This window comes from Musa acuminata, chromosome BXJ1-5 (assembly GCF_036884655.1).
Source record: "Musa acuminata AAA Group cultivar baxijiao chromosome BXJ1-5, Cavendish_Baxijiao_AAA, whole genome shotgun sequence".
Taxonomy (NCBI): Eukaryota; Viridiplantae; Streptophyta; class Magnoliopsida; order Zingiberales; family Musaceae; genus Musa; species Musa acuminata.
Window position 1 is genome coordinate 6,888,805 of NC_088331.1, and position 13,869 is coordinate 6,902,673.

The 13,869-nt window shown below is 40.8% G+C and overlaps 2 protein-coding genes and 1 long non-coding RNA gene across 3 annotated transcripts; all 3 read left to right on the forward strand.

Moving 5' to 3' along the window:
- Nucleotides 1-1,520: 1,520 nt before the first annotated feature.
- On the forward strand, nt 1,521-1,966 carry LOC135673420 (uncharacterized). The gene is made up of 2 exons (XR_010513369.1): nt 1,521-1,678; nt 1,766-1,966. It is a non-coding gene; the product is annotated as an uncharacterized LOC135673420 (long non-coding RNA).
- A 1,636-nt stretch (nt 1,967-3,602) lies between these two features.
- LOC135673421 (potassium channel KAT4-like) lies at nt 3,603-8,831 on the forward strand. Its single transcript, XM_065182390.1, has 13 exons — nt 3,603-4,006; nt 4,142-4,357; nt 4,443-4,604; nt 4,767-4,824; nt 4,972-5,289; nt 5,366-5,605; nt 5,764-5,862; nt 5,943-5,975; nt 6,356-6,541; nt 6,736-6,810; nt 7,128-7,194; nt 7,551-7,709; nt 8,590-8,831. Exons 1-13 carry the CDS (start codon nt 3,762-3,764, stop codon nt 8,691-8,693), a joined length of 1,962 nt encoding a protein of 653 aa, XP_065038462.1. The 5' UTR covers nt 3,603-3,761; the 3' UTR covers nt 8,694-8,831.
- Nucleotides 8,832-9,926: 1,095 nt separating this feature from the next.
- Nucleotides 9,927-13,264, forward strand: LOC135674935 (probable sulfate transporter 3.5). Its single transcript, XM_065185200.1, has 12 exons — nt 9,927-10,393; nt 10,486-10,693; nt 10,768-10,939; nt 11,069-11,134; nt 11,229-11,342; nt 11,544-11,660; nt 11,752-11,878; nt 12,007-12,293; nt 12,376-12,566; nt 12,645-12,724; nt 12,810-12,886; nt 12,968-13,264. Exons 1-12 carry the CDS (start codon nt 10,081-10,083, stop codon nt 13,133-13,135), a joined length of 1,920 nt encoding a protein of 639 aa, XP_065041272.1. The 5' UTR covers nt 9,927-10,080; the 3' UTR covers nt 13,136-13,264.
- The last annotated feature ends 605 nt before the right edge of the window (nt 13,265-13,869 follow it).

The following is a 13,869-nucleotide window of genomic DNA, read 5'->3' on the forward strand; positions in this document are numbered from 1 at the left end:
CTTAATTTTATTTCGTCTTCCGTAACCTAGTCAAATGGAGAGCATCATATCATAGTTGAAGAATATAATGAGAAAGTAATTAGAGAAAAGATTCATTATGGGCAACTGCAAATAGTTTGGTCCAGCTATAAATAATTTCACCGGACTTCGCATTAGTAGATAAAACTGTCATGTTGGATTATAGTCTGTGTTGAAGAAATGCTAATGTTGATTAAAGAAGAAAAATCAGAAAAAGATCAAATTTTGAAGTCATCGCCTGCTAGGAAGTAAATTGATGCCATCAATGTTGATCAAATCAGAAGTTTTCTGTTAGAAAAAGAGCATAAATATAACAGTAAGTAGCTCATAAGCTTGAGCTAGCATGACCAAGCTTTGCCATCACAGTTCTAGTCTTCTAGATCAGATGGATGGATATGTGAAAGAACATCAAAATTGCAGTAATATTTTAGGTTGAAGACGTAACTGCGGTTATCAATCATGAAATTAGAAGGAGACAGAGAATTAAAAAAAAATGATGGTCGTTTGTAATTAGTACCATTATAAAGAACTTAAATTCTAAAAAAACAGAGAACAGAAGTAGAAAAGATGATGGTTTTGGTTTAATTTTAGTATTAGATCCTGTTCTGGAGAAGATCCTACTGCAGACATATCTAATCTTAAGATCTGCTCTTCATTTGCTGGAGCACACCTGTCGATTGGTCCCATAAGATCTGCTCTTCATACACAGTACAAAAACTGGTTAATACGTTTATGTATCCATTCGAAGGAAACAGAGAAATAGTGGCGTGTTTATGCTGCTGCTTCAAGACTTGAGATTCCTTTGTGCTTTTCGCTTCTGCAGTGATATCTCAGAGCACTCGGACATCCTGACACTCAACCCGTGGAGCTCTTTTGCTGCATAACAAATCTAATACTCTGATCTATGAAGCATTCAGATTCAGATCTTCATTTGGATTGGGGCTTCTTGTTTCATGGTTGGTGCAATCAATTACTCCAGAAACAAAAAAGTTTAGTCAGTCGCATGCATGTTTTCCATGTAAACAAGAGCAAAAACAAGTATATTGTGTGAAGAACAGCCTCATGACGATTCAAACTCCCAACCTGTTTTGTTTACTTGTAATTTTCGTGCTGAGTACGAGTCCAGATTCAACAAGTCGTCTCCTATTTCGCTTTCCTGGATGCGTGTTTGAAGACCTCTGCTCTCACAGCGCTGCTCTCTGTTGACTCTTGACTCGTTCCAAGACCATTCCAAGAACACCAGAAACCAACATGTCGTGCTTGTACGCTGCTACGTGAAACGTACGTTGCTGGATCGCGTTGAGTTTTGCCACCCTCGTGGTCTTCTTACAGTATCATGCAGTCAAACTCTGTGGGCAGGCCTGAAATCTCACGTTATGGTCTCACACCAATGTTTCAATCACTTTAAGACTCGCAGAGGCTTCACGATCCACTATAAATAACCACGCATGCAGGAATGGCTTCCCATCTCTCTCTCTCTCTCTCTCTCTCATTGGCGGCAACATCCGAGAGTTGGTGACTACAGAAGAGATGGCATGTGCATCGAAGATGAGAGCTCTAGTTCTGGCCTACGTCTTGATTGCAGTGCTCTTCCATCCTCTTTTGAGTCAGGGAGTCATGGCCTCACCTGCTGACAGTACCACAGCCAAGAGAATTGACGGTGAACACAAGCACCACAATCATTGTGTTCATGCCTCTCGTGTACTGTGTTTTCCCAATCGCTAATACTGTGGCCCTTCTTGTGCAGGTAAAGCCATCGATCAAGGGATAGCTTATGTGCTGATACTTGTGGCCCTTCTTGTTACCTATCTTGTACATTGACCACCGTCCTGCCTCACATGGATCTCTGTTTCTGATACATACTATTTGCCTCAACAATGTAGAGTACAAGAAAACATTGTAATTCTTCTCTCACTAATAATCAAGTACTGCATGCGCAGAAGATATATTTTCCAGTGATCAGTTCATTATAGCTTATTGATGAGAGAACTCTGAAAGAAGCGGAAAATTAGCATTGTTTTCGGAAGACTGCTTGGTTCCTCGTCTCCACCCTCCATGAGTGAGGAAAAGATGAAGAACGAATAGATCCAAGAGGTTCCTTGGAAGCAAATGGAATGTTCTCCCTCTCCGATGAGATGGCCTGTGTATGGAAGCACTCACACTCTCCACGTGACTGCAGCATGGTCCATCGATTGCGCACTTGAATGGCTTGCAAAGTAGATCGACGTGAAGAATCTGCTTACTAACATATCTACTCGTGAGTGAAAACTATGCTTGGATAGCTTTCTCAAATACAAGCAATAAGCACAATGCTCGTCACTAAATCATCTTTGATCACGAAGGATATAGTATCCTTTTAATCCATGTAGAGCCTCGGAGAAGTTAGTCAAATGCTCGCAATGAGGATATATAACATGGACACAACCAACGCAAAACAGATAATACTGCGATTATGATACGATTAATACAGATCAGATCATGACATCAACCAACCGAGTTAAGAATTTTCGGTATCTCAAATAGATTCATTCATTCTTAAAAGAAAGTTGAGATGCTGATTTGCATCACAAAGATTTGACAACAACTGTGGAAATATGACTTGTTGACTGCTAAGCTGATTGATTCATTCAAACTCCAACAGGTCTTTCTGCCGCCGGCCTTATCTACGTGTGCTTTTTCATGCATATAAAACTCTCACCTGCTACTCTCATGTGTTGTTTTCCTTTTGTAAGAAAGGAAACAACAGACAGTTCTTCTTCTTTCCAAATGAGATGTCTTTTCCAAGAAGGTTCTTCGGATGAGACTTTATGTCAGAGGTGTAATCTATGAGTTCAGAACAAAGGTTGAAATGTTACTCATTATCTATGCACTGAAATAGTTATGTGAGTGCAATTACTTTCGGATTAACATTTTGGTCAAAGAAAAAAGAAGTCGTCTTCTCTTGACAGGTAGATTGACATCAAATCGTACATTTAGCAGAACTATTAAAGACGTGATCAATGATAATGAGATCATCCACATGGTATGTCGAGCCCCATAATTCCTGAGAAAGGGAAAAGAAAAGGTTTTCTTGTCCACATGCATGCAACCTCATCTCCTTCCGACAGCCTCCTGTACATATCAGCACGAATTCATTTTCCATTTGCCTTCGTTACCCATTCATGGGTTTAGGTAGCAAGTCCACCAACACAATAGCCAGAAACAACAATTCAAGGGAAGCAGCAGAACTAGAAGCTGACATATCTCCCTGTATCTTTCTTCCATTTGATGTGCACTGGGGATTAAGAGTCCAGTTTGTCGGTCGTAATTTAACATTGAATTCCTGGGCATCATCTAGATCTGTTCCACCCTCATTTAAGACGCTGGGTTGTTGCCTTGTGCCAGATCTATTTCATGGACTTTGGAAACCCATTTCTTTAAGATGATTGGCATTGTGGACCATAAGCATTAGCGGAGGAGGAGGTGGTGACGAGTAGCAGTTGACTTTTCCTGCAATAATTCACCTTAAAATAAACAACTTAAGCGTGCAGAAAGCTTTAACATTATCAGAATTCTACCTCTCTTTATTCTTTTTTAAGAAGCATGGTCAGATACTTCTCATAAATATTGCATCGCATGCTGCGGATGGAGATCAGAATGTCGATGCAGTATTGGTGTTGTAGATGTATGTGATCCTCCGTAGACTCGATCCTGCATCCCTTCAATCCGGTTGGAGATAGAACCATCAGCTGTTGCACCAGAAGATGAGCAACAGAGTTGAAGCCGTGACCGACGAGGAGGGGAACGGCAAAGTCGAAGCTGCCGTGGTGGACGACGAGAGGAAGAAGCAGAAGCAGCCGTCATGGTTGAGAAGGGGAGGGTCAAGTGGCCAGATTAAGAGCTTCGCTGCGCTTTCAAGCAGTCTCCTTCCTGCCTTTGGAGCGGGCATCGACGGCAACTATCCTGCCATCAAGAAATATGTTATTGCACCTTATGATCCAAGATACAGGTGAAGAGGATGACTCCCTCCTAACAGTGCAATCTCTGTAACGCATAGAAATCGACCATTAGTTTCATGGATTTCTTTGTGTTGCCAATGCCTCGATGTCTTGCCCGTGGCGTTAATCTCAATTCTCGGAAACAGGTGGTGGCAGATGTTTCTGATGGTGCTGGTCTTCTACTCGGCCTGGGCGTCGCCGTTCGAGCTAGCGTTTCAGCAGGTGGGCTCGGGCTCGCTCCTCATCTTCGACCTCGTCGTCGACGTGTTCTTCGCGATCGACATCGTCATCTCCTTCTTCGTCGCCTACTTCAACAGTTCCACGTACCTCCTTGTCGACGACCGGAGAAAGATAGCAAAGCGGTGCGTACATGAGATTTAATCCTCCTAATCTTCAAGCTCCATCTCCAAACCAAAGTAATATATTTCGTGTTCTTGTGTGGTGCAGATACCTGACGAGGCCATGGTTTGTGATGGATGTAGCATCCACCGTACCATTTCAGATCATATACCGCGTCCTCACCGGTAAAAGAAACGGCGGCACTGTATTCGGAATTGTGAATCTGCTCCGGTTGTGGCGACTCAGGCGGGCAAGCAAGCTGTTCGCAAGGTAAGGTCTCGACCGACACCTCCATGTATGACTATAGTCAACTTGTCTCTTCCAACCTACAATCATTGCTTTATGTTCGCCTCTGTCATGGCAAATGAAACACATGCATATGTACTATTTCGTCTCATCATCGAAAGTTACAGAGAAGTTCAAATCTTTCAGGCTGGAGAAAGACATCAGGTTCAGCTACTTCTGGACAAGATACGTGAAGCTCATCTGTGTAAGCACGAATCGTAACGCAGCTGTTTGGCCTCCTGCGCATGCATGTTCATGAAATCTCATGCATTAGTTTGGCAAGAAATTAAATCATTTGACTGCGACTCGTCGGTCAAAATTGACCAAAGTCGATTGGATTGGGTTGCCGCAGGTGACATTGTTTGCGGTACACTCGGCGGCTTGCGTCTATTACTGGATGGCCATCCACTACCGAGTGAAAGATCACACGTGGATTGGCAGCCTGGTGCCGGACTTCGAGGAGAGAAGCATATGGCTGGGCTACACCTACGCCATGTACTGGTCCATCACCACCCTCACCACCGTCGGCTACGGAGACTTGCATGCGTGGAACACCGGGGAGAAGGTGTTCACGATATTCCTCATGCTCTTCAACATCGGCCTCACCGCCTACCTCATCGGCAACATGACCAATCTCATCGTCCACGCCGCCACCCGCACCTTCCTCATGGTATTTGCCGCCGCCTCTGCATCCTCCACGGTCGGTAACATGATCTATATACGAAGCTCTTTTTGATTGCTTGCAGAGGGACACCATACAAAAGGTCTCGCGCTTCGCGAGCAAGCACCGGCTGTCGGATGGCCTGAGAGAGCAGATGATGGCGCACCTGCAGCTCAAGTTCAAGACGATGGAGTTGCAGCAAGAGGAAGTGATTGCGGACCTGCCCAAGGCGATCAGATCCACCATTGCTCAGCATCTCTTCCAACGCACGGTCGAGGGAACCTACCTGTTCAAAGGGGTCTCAAAGGAGTTCATAGTTCAGCTGGTAACTCTCTTCATTTCGTCCAATACCTGATATCAAATATGATTGACGGTGAACTTGATCGAACACTAAACACAGTAACAAAAGAGCGAAAACATGGTGAAGGAACTACAAGAACAACACATCCTTGTTCACCTGATATAAATGATGTTTTCCGACAGGTTTCGGAGATGCAAGCAGAGTACTTCCCTCCTAAAGTGGATATCATTATAGAGAACGAGATCCCCACGGATCTCTACATCATTGTCTCTGGAGCAGTGGTATGGCTGCAACGCCTACACTCTATCAAACATCTTAAGTCCTTCCCCTCTTCTGATTCTTCCTTACTTGAATCATGCAGGATGTCTTGACGACTAAGAATGGATCGGAAAAGGTACACGACTGATAACTCTAAGCAACAAATCTTTGTAGCGCAGAGAAATATAGATCCCACCACCAGTGCCTGATACATGCTTGCTGATATGCTCACTTTAGGCATTCCATTAATAAACGACAATGTGATACAAAAGATAAGATTTTAGACTATAGATAAATAAGATATATTCTATGTTAGCAATCACAAACTCAACAGACTTTCTACATAGATTATATTGGAGAAGAATATGTAACAGAGTACTTATGCATTTTGTACAAAAACTCGAATGTTTTGTATCTTCAATCTTAAGCAAATAAATTCCAGTGATGTACTGCACATGTTTCCTGTTTTCTGATGTTTATAAGACTGAATGTTTACTGATGTAAGGTGGAGTTTAGTTTCTGTCAACATTAGGTCCTGCAGATGTGGCTGGGGAAATTGGAGTAATCTTCAACATCCCACAGCCATTTACAGTTCGAAGCAAGAGGCTTTCGCAGGTTGTACGGATAAGCCATCGCCATTTTATGCAAATTGTACAGCCATATAGTGAGGATGGGAAAATAGTCTTCTCCAATTACATCCAGGTTTGCAGCTAAAACTTGGATATGAAAGCTTTAGGTGTAAAACAAAGAACACTATCGATAAGGAGGATCCATCTTTATCATTATCCATTCATGTTCTCTCATATAATGATGATTGTTAAGAACAAAAGAATGCCTGAATTAATTTCAACTTGAGAATCTCCATCTTTTGTAACTTCTACTCCATCTTTTTGCAGTTCCTCAAGGAGCTCAGCAAAGACTTGATTGAGGAAGTACCCTTTGTGCCAGAGTTGCTTAAGCAAATGAATGAGGTACATCTTCTCTTATACTGGAAGAAACATCAATAATTATGTTGGCCAGAGAAACAAAAGTTCTCTCTGGAAACTGCAAAGGGAATATGTCATGTAAATCCACCTAACAGCAGCTCCAACTGTAAGCAGAACGTATCAGTCAGTATAAAATGCCTACATATTCAGCACTTTTGCCTAATCTTGATCTTTGCAGTAATCAAACAAGAACTAAGTAGATAGCTAAATTTTTTTTTCTTTTACAGCACACCGCTCCCTTTTCATATTAGTAAATTCACATGGTTGTCTTCGGGAATTATGATTATGATGTTTATGGGCAGCATGAAGAGCCCTTGGAGGAATCACAAGATCTTGAATCATCGATGCCAAATGATGCTGGTGTAGAAGGTAATTTTCTCTCCACATAGATTAAGCACATGTGAAAAAGAAACATAAAAGTTTTGACATCTGGTATTCACAGTAGGTCTGTACAATTATGTCTTCAAAGAATTAGAATGTAAGAGGAAGGTCAATTCTATCAGAATTTTATGCACCATAAACTGTTTATTATTGATATGTGTGCATTTATCCTATTCGTCAAAATACTAGATAAAGAGTTCAAGAAAGTGAAATTGGGACACAATGTGACATTCCATGCATTAGAACAGCTTCTTTCAAAAACATATAATTAGGTTATATCTAGTAATTATGTTAAGAAAAGCAAAGTACCAAAAAATTGAATGAGAGATGCTTTACTCTTGCAGGACCACCAGCCGCAGCTATGGGTCCAGCTTCATGTGATTTAGCCAAGAGAGTGACAATTCATGGACATCATCCTGATGCAACAAACAAACCGGAAAGGCATGCTGCAGGAAAACTCATCTTTTTACCTGATTCAATGGAAGAGCTATTGAAACTAGCAGGTATGGGAATCTAATAATCCACAAATGAATGCCACAAAGTTTTCTCTTGTTGCCTATGGTAAAAACTTAGAGCAACCACTCAAAGAACTATTTTTAAGTTATTAAAATTGATAGACATCGAAATGTTTCCATCTACTCTAATCAGGAATGAGGTAACCTGAAACATCAGTGGCCTAAATAGCATAACCAAATTGCCAATGCCACAAAGAACATTTGTATCAAGGTGTAAAAGGAATTGTATAATACACAACCAGCAACAATTTTGCTACACAGAGAAGTCTCAAAACTATTATCAAGAGGAAATACAAGTTAGGGGTGCTAATTAATTTGGAAATTTTTTTTGATGTGTGATATAGATGGATTACTATGGTAGTTGCTGCTCCTTTGGAGTATGTTTCTGAACTCACTGCTACATAGGTTATGCTTGGCATTATTTATCATAGATTATGAGATACTCTGTTTCAAAGAAATCTCCTTATCCCTGCAAGAATAGTAGGTTGAAGCTAGCAAACAAAGCAGTATGCTACATCTCATAGTTTCCATCAGCAGGCTGCTAAGATAAAGATTAATATTATTATGTCTTAATCATCATATCATTTCTGCTTAACTTAGACTACATCCTGAACTCTCCAAATAGGACTATCCCTGAATCTAAACTCATGTGATCAACCACTTAGCTCGTTGTCTTAAATACTTTACTAAGAATCCATTTAAGAACAGTTATCCAGACATGCATGATTCATACCTCAGTTTCATTTTTTTTTTCTTCTTTTAAGACAATCTATGTCAAATGGGTCTAAACAATTGGTTATTCTCTTGTACATACACTCTAACAACAGAGAACGATTGAGACCTCCTTAACAACGTGTTTCATGCGCAGAGAGGACATTTGAGATAGCAGCAACGAGGGTTGTCGCAGCTGATGGAGCCGAAATTGAAGAGATATGCACCATTAGAGAAGACGACCACTTGTTTATATGTTGAAGCGGATATAAGCAAACTACAGCCTGCAGCCAGCAATGTGTGCGTGTATGTATATATTATCGGATATAATTTTTTTTCGCAATTGCCCATGAAAAAGATGAATATTAGATCTCGAGCAATGGATGGACTCATTTTTCACGTTACAGTGCATTTAGCATGGAGATGTTATGATTCCAGCTTCCTCTTAGAACACAGAAGCATTAATACAGAAATTATCAAAAAGAAAAAAAAACACCTTCAATTATATGAGTTTAAGCCAAATTAGTCAAGACTAACACGATTAATACATATTAAACTAAGTCGATATTCATATATATATATATATATATATATATATATATAATTAATATTTCTTTCAATTTATATTGATAATGATAAGAGTATTGATATTTGTATTGGTAATAATAATAATACTAGTATAATGATAATAATAATAATAATAATAATAATAATAATGATATTGATAGTGGTAATAATAATAATAATAGTATTGATTTTGATTTTAATCTTTGCATTGGTATTATCATTATTATTACGAACACTATTCTTATAATTATCATTATCAATACCAATATATATTACTATCATCATCGTCACTTTACCATCACCATTATACTAATATGATGATGATGATAATGAGTATTATCATCATCATCATCATATTGATCAATTGGACCCCATCTAAACACACACACAGTGATCGATTGGGGCCCCATCTAAATGCATTGATGGATGAATCATCTTCTTAATGGTATAATATAAATTAGTCAAAGTTATTGAAATTTTGAAAAGATTACCATAAATTGAAGTTTCAACATTTGATGATAATTAAGTATAACGTGAGAAAATAATGAATGTATTGCACCGTTCGACATCCTCTTGTCACTCTCGCTCTTTCATCTTTATCTTTATCTTTATCTTCCTCCCCCGGTTGCTACCTCCTCGTATCAGACAAACACACCATTGTCTCCTCCCTCACAGCTAAACGATTCGGAAGCTCTCTCTCCCACCGACTTCAATGCATTGCTTTATCTGGAAGGAGGCTTCGGTTTCCATTTCTCCTGTATCTGGCATCTCCACTTCATCCGTTATCCTAAACTCTATCCTAATGAATCATAGATTGCCTCTTAATTACCATATGGATCTGCGGTCAAAGCAACCCACAACGACTGCCACGTGTCAAAGTCCATGCATCGTCCCTTCCCCGCATTCGATGCAGCTCTTCCCTCCCCCTAATTTCTTCGCTCTTTCCGTTGCGGAAACCGCCTTCATCAACCTCCCAAGGCTATCTCCGAGACTATATCTTCTCCTTGGAGATTGCGCTCTGTCATCCTGTGCGTCCCAAGGGTGTCTCGGAGATCGGGTCGGGGATCATCGACTTGCCGTCATGGGAACGTTGGATGTGCAACGTAACAAGGTGAACTTTTCCAGCGGGCGGACGTTCCTCTCGTCGTTCCGGGACGGCCTGAAAGAGACGCTCTTGCCGGACGATCCCTTCCGCTATCTCAAGGGCAAGTCGGCGTGCACGGTGGCGTGGGGCTACCTCAAGTATTTTGTTCCCATACTCGAATGGGCGCCCCGGTACACGTTTGCCAAGTTCCGGTTCGATCTCCTCGCCGGTATCACCATCACCAGCGTCGCCATCCCCCAAGGCATCAGCTACGCCCGCCTCGCCAACCTTCCGCCCATCATTGGCCTCTGTAATTAATCCCTCGTCCATTCATGCATGGCATCGTGTGTCACAAGTCTTCTTTTTGGTCTGTATCGATTTGGGATGGTTTGCGCGACGCAGATTCGAGCTTCATTCCGCCGTTGGTCTACGCCGTCTTCGGCAGCTCCACTAACTTGGCTGTCGGGACCGTGGCCGGAGCGTCGCTGTTCATGGGGTCCGTCATCGGAACTGCAGTTTCGGCCACGGCGGACCCGCAGTTGTACATTCATCTGTTCTTCACGGCCGCCTTCTTCACCGGGATCATCGAAGCAGCGTTAGGAATCTTCAGGTGAGGGTTAGCAATTTGTGACTGCTTGCTATTCACAGAGCAATGACGGGAAACTACGTGCATGCCGCATGCAGACTGGGAATACTGGTGGATTTCTTGTCGCGGTCCACCATCACCGGATTCATGGGGGGAACTGCCGTCATAGTAATCATGCAACAGTTCAAGGGCTTCCTCGGGTTGAAGCATTTGACCACCAAGACCGATGTTGTCTCAGCGGTGCGTGCTCTGCTCGCCAATAGAAATCAGGTTTGCTGAACTCACTCACAGGCTATACATTTCGATAATTCTACAAGAAACGATCAGAACCATAGATTGGAAATAAGGCTTTCTGCTGTTCCAATCAGATTTACGTAATCAGTTTACATTGTGATTCAGTGGAGATGGGAGTCTGCAGCACTGGGACTCTGCTTCTTCGGCTTTTTGCTTTTCTGTAAGCACCTGGTGAGTAAGAACTTTGGCATCCGCACTTGATTCTTGCCTTTGTATCCATATCTGATCGATGTACTGATCACTGGCAATAAAAAATAATTTGCAGAGAACCAGAGTTCCAAAACTCTTTTGGTTGTCGGTAATCTCTCCTCTGCTTGTGGTCGTATCGGGGTGCGTCTTCGCTTATCTTGTGAAAGCAGAGGATCATGGAATCCAAATAGTAAAGTCTTCTTCCGCAACCATCTCTTCCTCTATTCTTACCTTACCAAAAGATAGAAGATCACTTATCACCTTCAAACTTTTAGCTCCTGCTCTTTATGGTGCAAAATCCACTGAGATTATGAGTCTCAAAAAATGTGAATATTGGTCTTCTCCAAATGTTTCAAGCACTGAGCCAATTGTACTCTCGTGATTTTGGCAGGTTGGTCCATTGAACAAAGGACTTAATCCGGTCAGCATAACTGATCTAAAGTTCCAGTCTAACTATATTGGGACTATCATGAAGGCTTCATTAATTTCAGCTTTCCTGGCACTCTCAGTAATACAACATCATCTCTGATCATCAACCTCAATTTTTCTTCCAATGACTTTCCTAATATATTGTGATCATTTCATTCCTTGAATCCCAGGAAGGAATTGCAGTTGGCAGGAGCCTAGGAATGCTGAAGAACGAGCAAATAGATGGGAACAAAGAGATGATAGCTTTTGGATTAATGAACATTGTTGGTTCTTGCTTCTCATGCTATCTTACCACTGGTGTGGATCAGTATCTCTTGATCAGTACATTGAGATTACTGTAGCAGCATTGTTCACGTTTAGCTTTTGATTAAACCTAAAGTTTTTCTTCTTTTTTTGAGCTAAAGAATTATATCATGGTGCTGCAGGTCCTTTTTCAAAGTCAGCAGTTAATTATCATGCTGGGTGCAAGACATCAATGTCCAATGTGGTTATGTCAATCTGCATGATGTTGGTCTTGCTCTTCTTGGCACCTCTCTTCAGGTACACTCCCCTGGTGGCTCTATCTGCCATCATTGCTGTTGCCATGATTGGGCTTATCGAGTATGAAGAAGCTTATCGCCTCTTCAAGGTGGACAAATTTGACTTCTTAATCTGCATGTCTGCATTCTTTGGTGTCATATTTTACAGTATGACTGTTGGCCTCCTTATTTCTGTAAGTATCAAGCATGGATTTCCCTGCCCTTTTTCTACATTCATGGTGATATATATTTTGACTGTTAATGCTCTCATTACAGGTATGTTTAGCTGTGGTGAGGTCACTGTTGTACATTGCCAGGCCCAGCACTTGCAAGCTTGGCAGCATACGGGGAACAGAAATGTATTATGATGTGGAGCAATACCCGGACTCATATGTCCACCCTGACATCTTAATCCTAAACTTAGGTTCCCCTATTTACTATGCCAATGCTGGATATCTTAAAGAGAGGTAGGAAGAGCTATCCTTCTACCTCTTGTTTCTCTTTTCTTGATATAGGAGCTAACCTCATGCTGTACCATTCTGTAGGATCTTAAGATGGGTAGAGGAGGAAGAGAACATCAAGAAGAAGGATACAGATCTGCAATATGTTATTCTTGACATGGGTGGTACGTTCTGCTTTCTTATTTGGTCGGTGACTTTGCAATCCCTCTTGCATGTTATCTGATGAGTTCCTGCATTTTTGTGTGACAGGAGTGACTTCGATCGACAATACTGGCATTGGAATGCTATTTGACGTCCATAAAAATTTAGGGAGGAAAGGGATCAAGGTAAATAATTAACAGAACCGAGACGTAAAGAGAACTGTAAGATCCCACTCAAGCTTCGACTTTTTGCATTGGTGTTTGCAGATTGCTCTAACAAATCCCAGGCTGGAAGTTGCAGAGAAGTTGATGTTGTCTCGCTACATAGAGTTGATCGGAGGCGAAGATTGGGTGTTCCTTTCAGTGAAGGAGGCGGTGGCTGCGTGTCGCTTTTCTCTTCGAGAATTAAGATGTGAAGAAGAGTCATCACTATGATTTGTGTGTACTAACAACGCAGTCATCGTATTGTTTCGAATCAAGTCACCGTCGCCTTCCCAGGTCTGATCCCTTAAGGCTGGATGTGCGCCGTACATGATTTCATAATATATTTTGAGTGTTCATTCATTCCCATGTGAGTTGTGACATCTGATTGATTGAGCAGAGACTTGATGGCTATGAGCAAGAATAAGACCACAAACAGAATGGATTGTGATGACTCATGAAAGGGGATGGAATCATGGGAATTATTATTATTTTTAAAAGTAGTATTGGTAGAACCATAACATGTGTTAGGATGGGGACTAAACGGTCTCATGGTATATATATATATAACTTTTATTGATTGTGTAGTTGAGCTTTTCTATCATAGTTATGTTATAACTTTTAATTGGGCCATCTAAATTGGACTCATACATTTGGATCAACATTCATCTAATTAGGTTTGTTAAAATTAAAATTGATCAAAATCAAAATTTAATCAAAAATTTATTTTTCTCAAATTTAATATTGATCGAATCTAAATCCAATCAAGTCGTCAAAATATAGTGATGGTCAAATTCGATCAAAATATTCGATTACAATAAATTAAATTAATCAAATTTATAATTGAAGATAAAAATAAAAAAAAAAATTAAATTTTGAAGGATAAAACTATAATTTTTTAGGATATATAATAGAAATATCTAATTTCTAAAGGGCATAACTATCAAAGTTAAATTTAAAGGCATAGA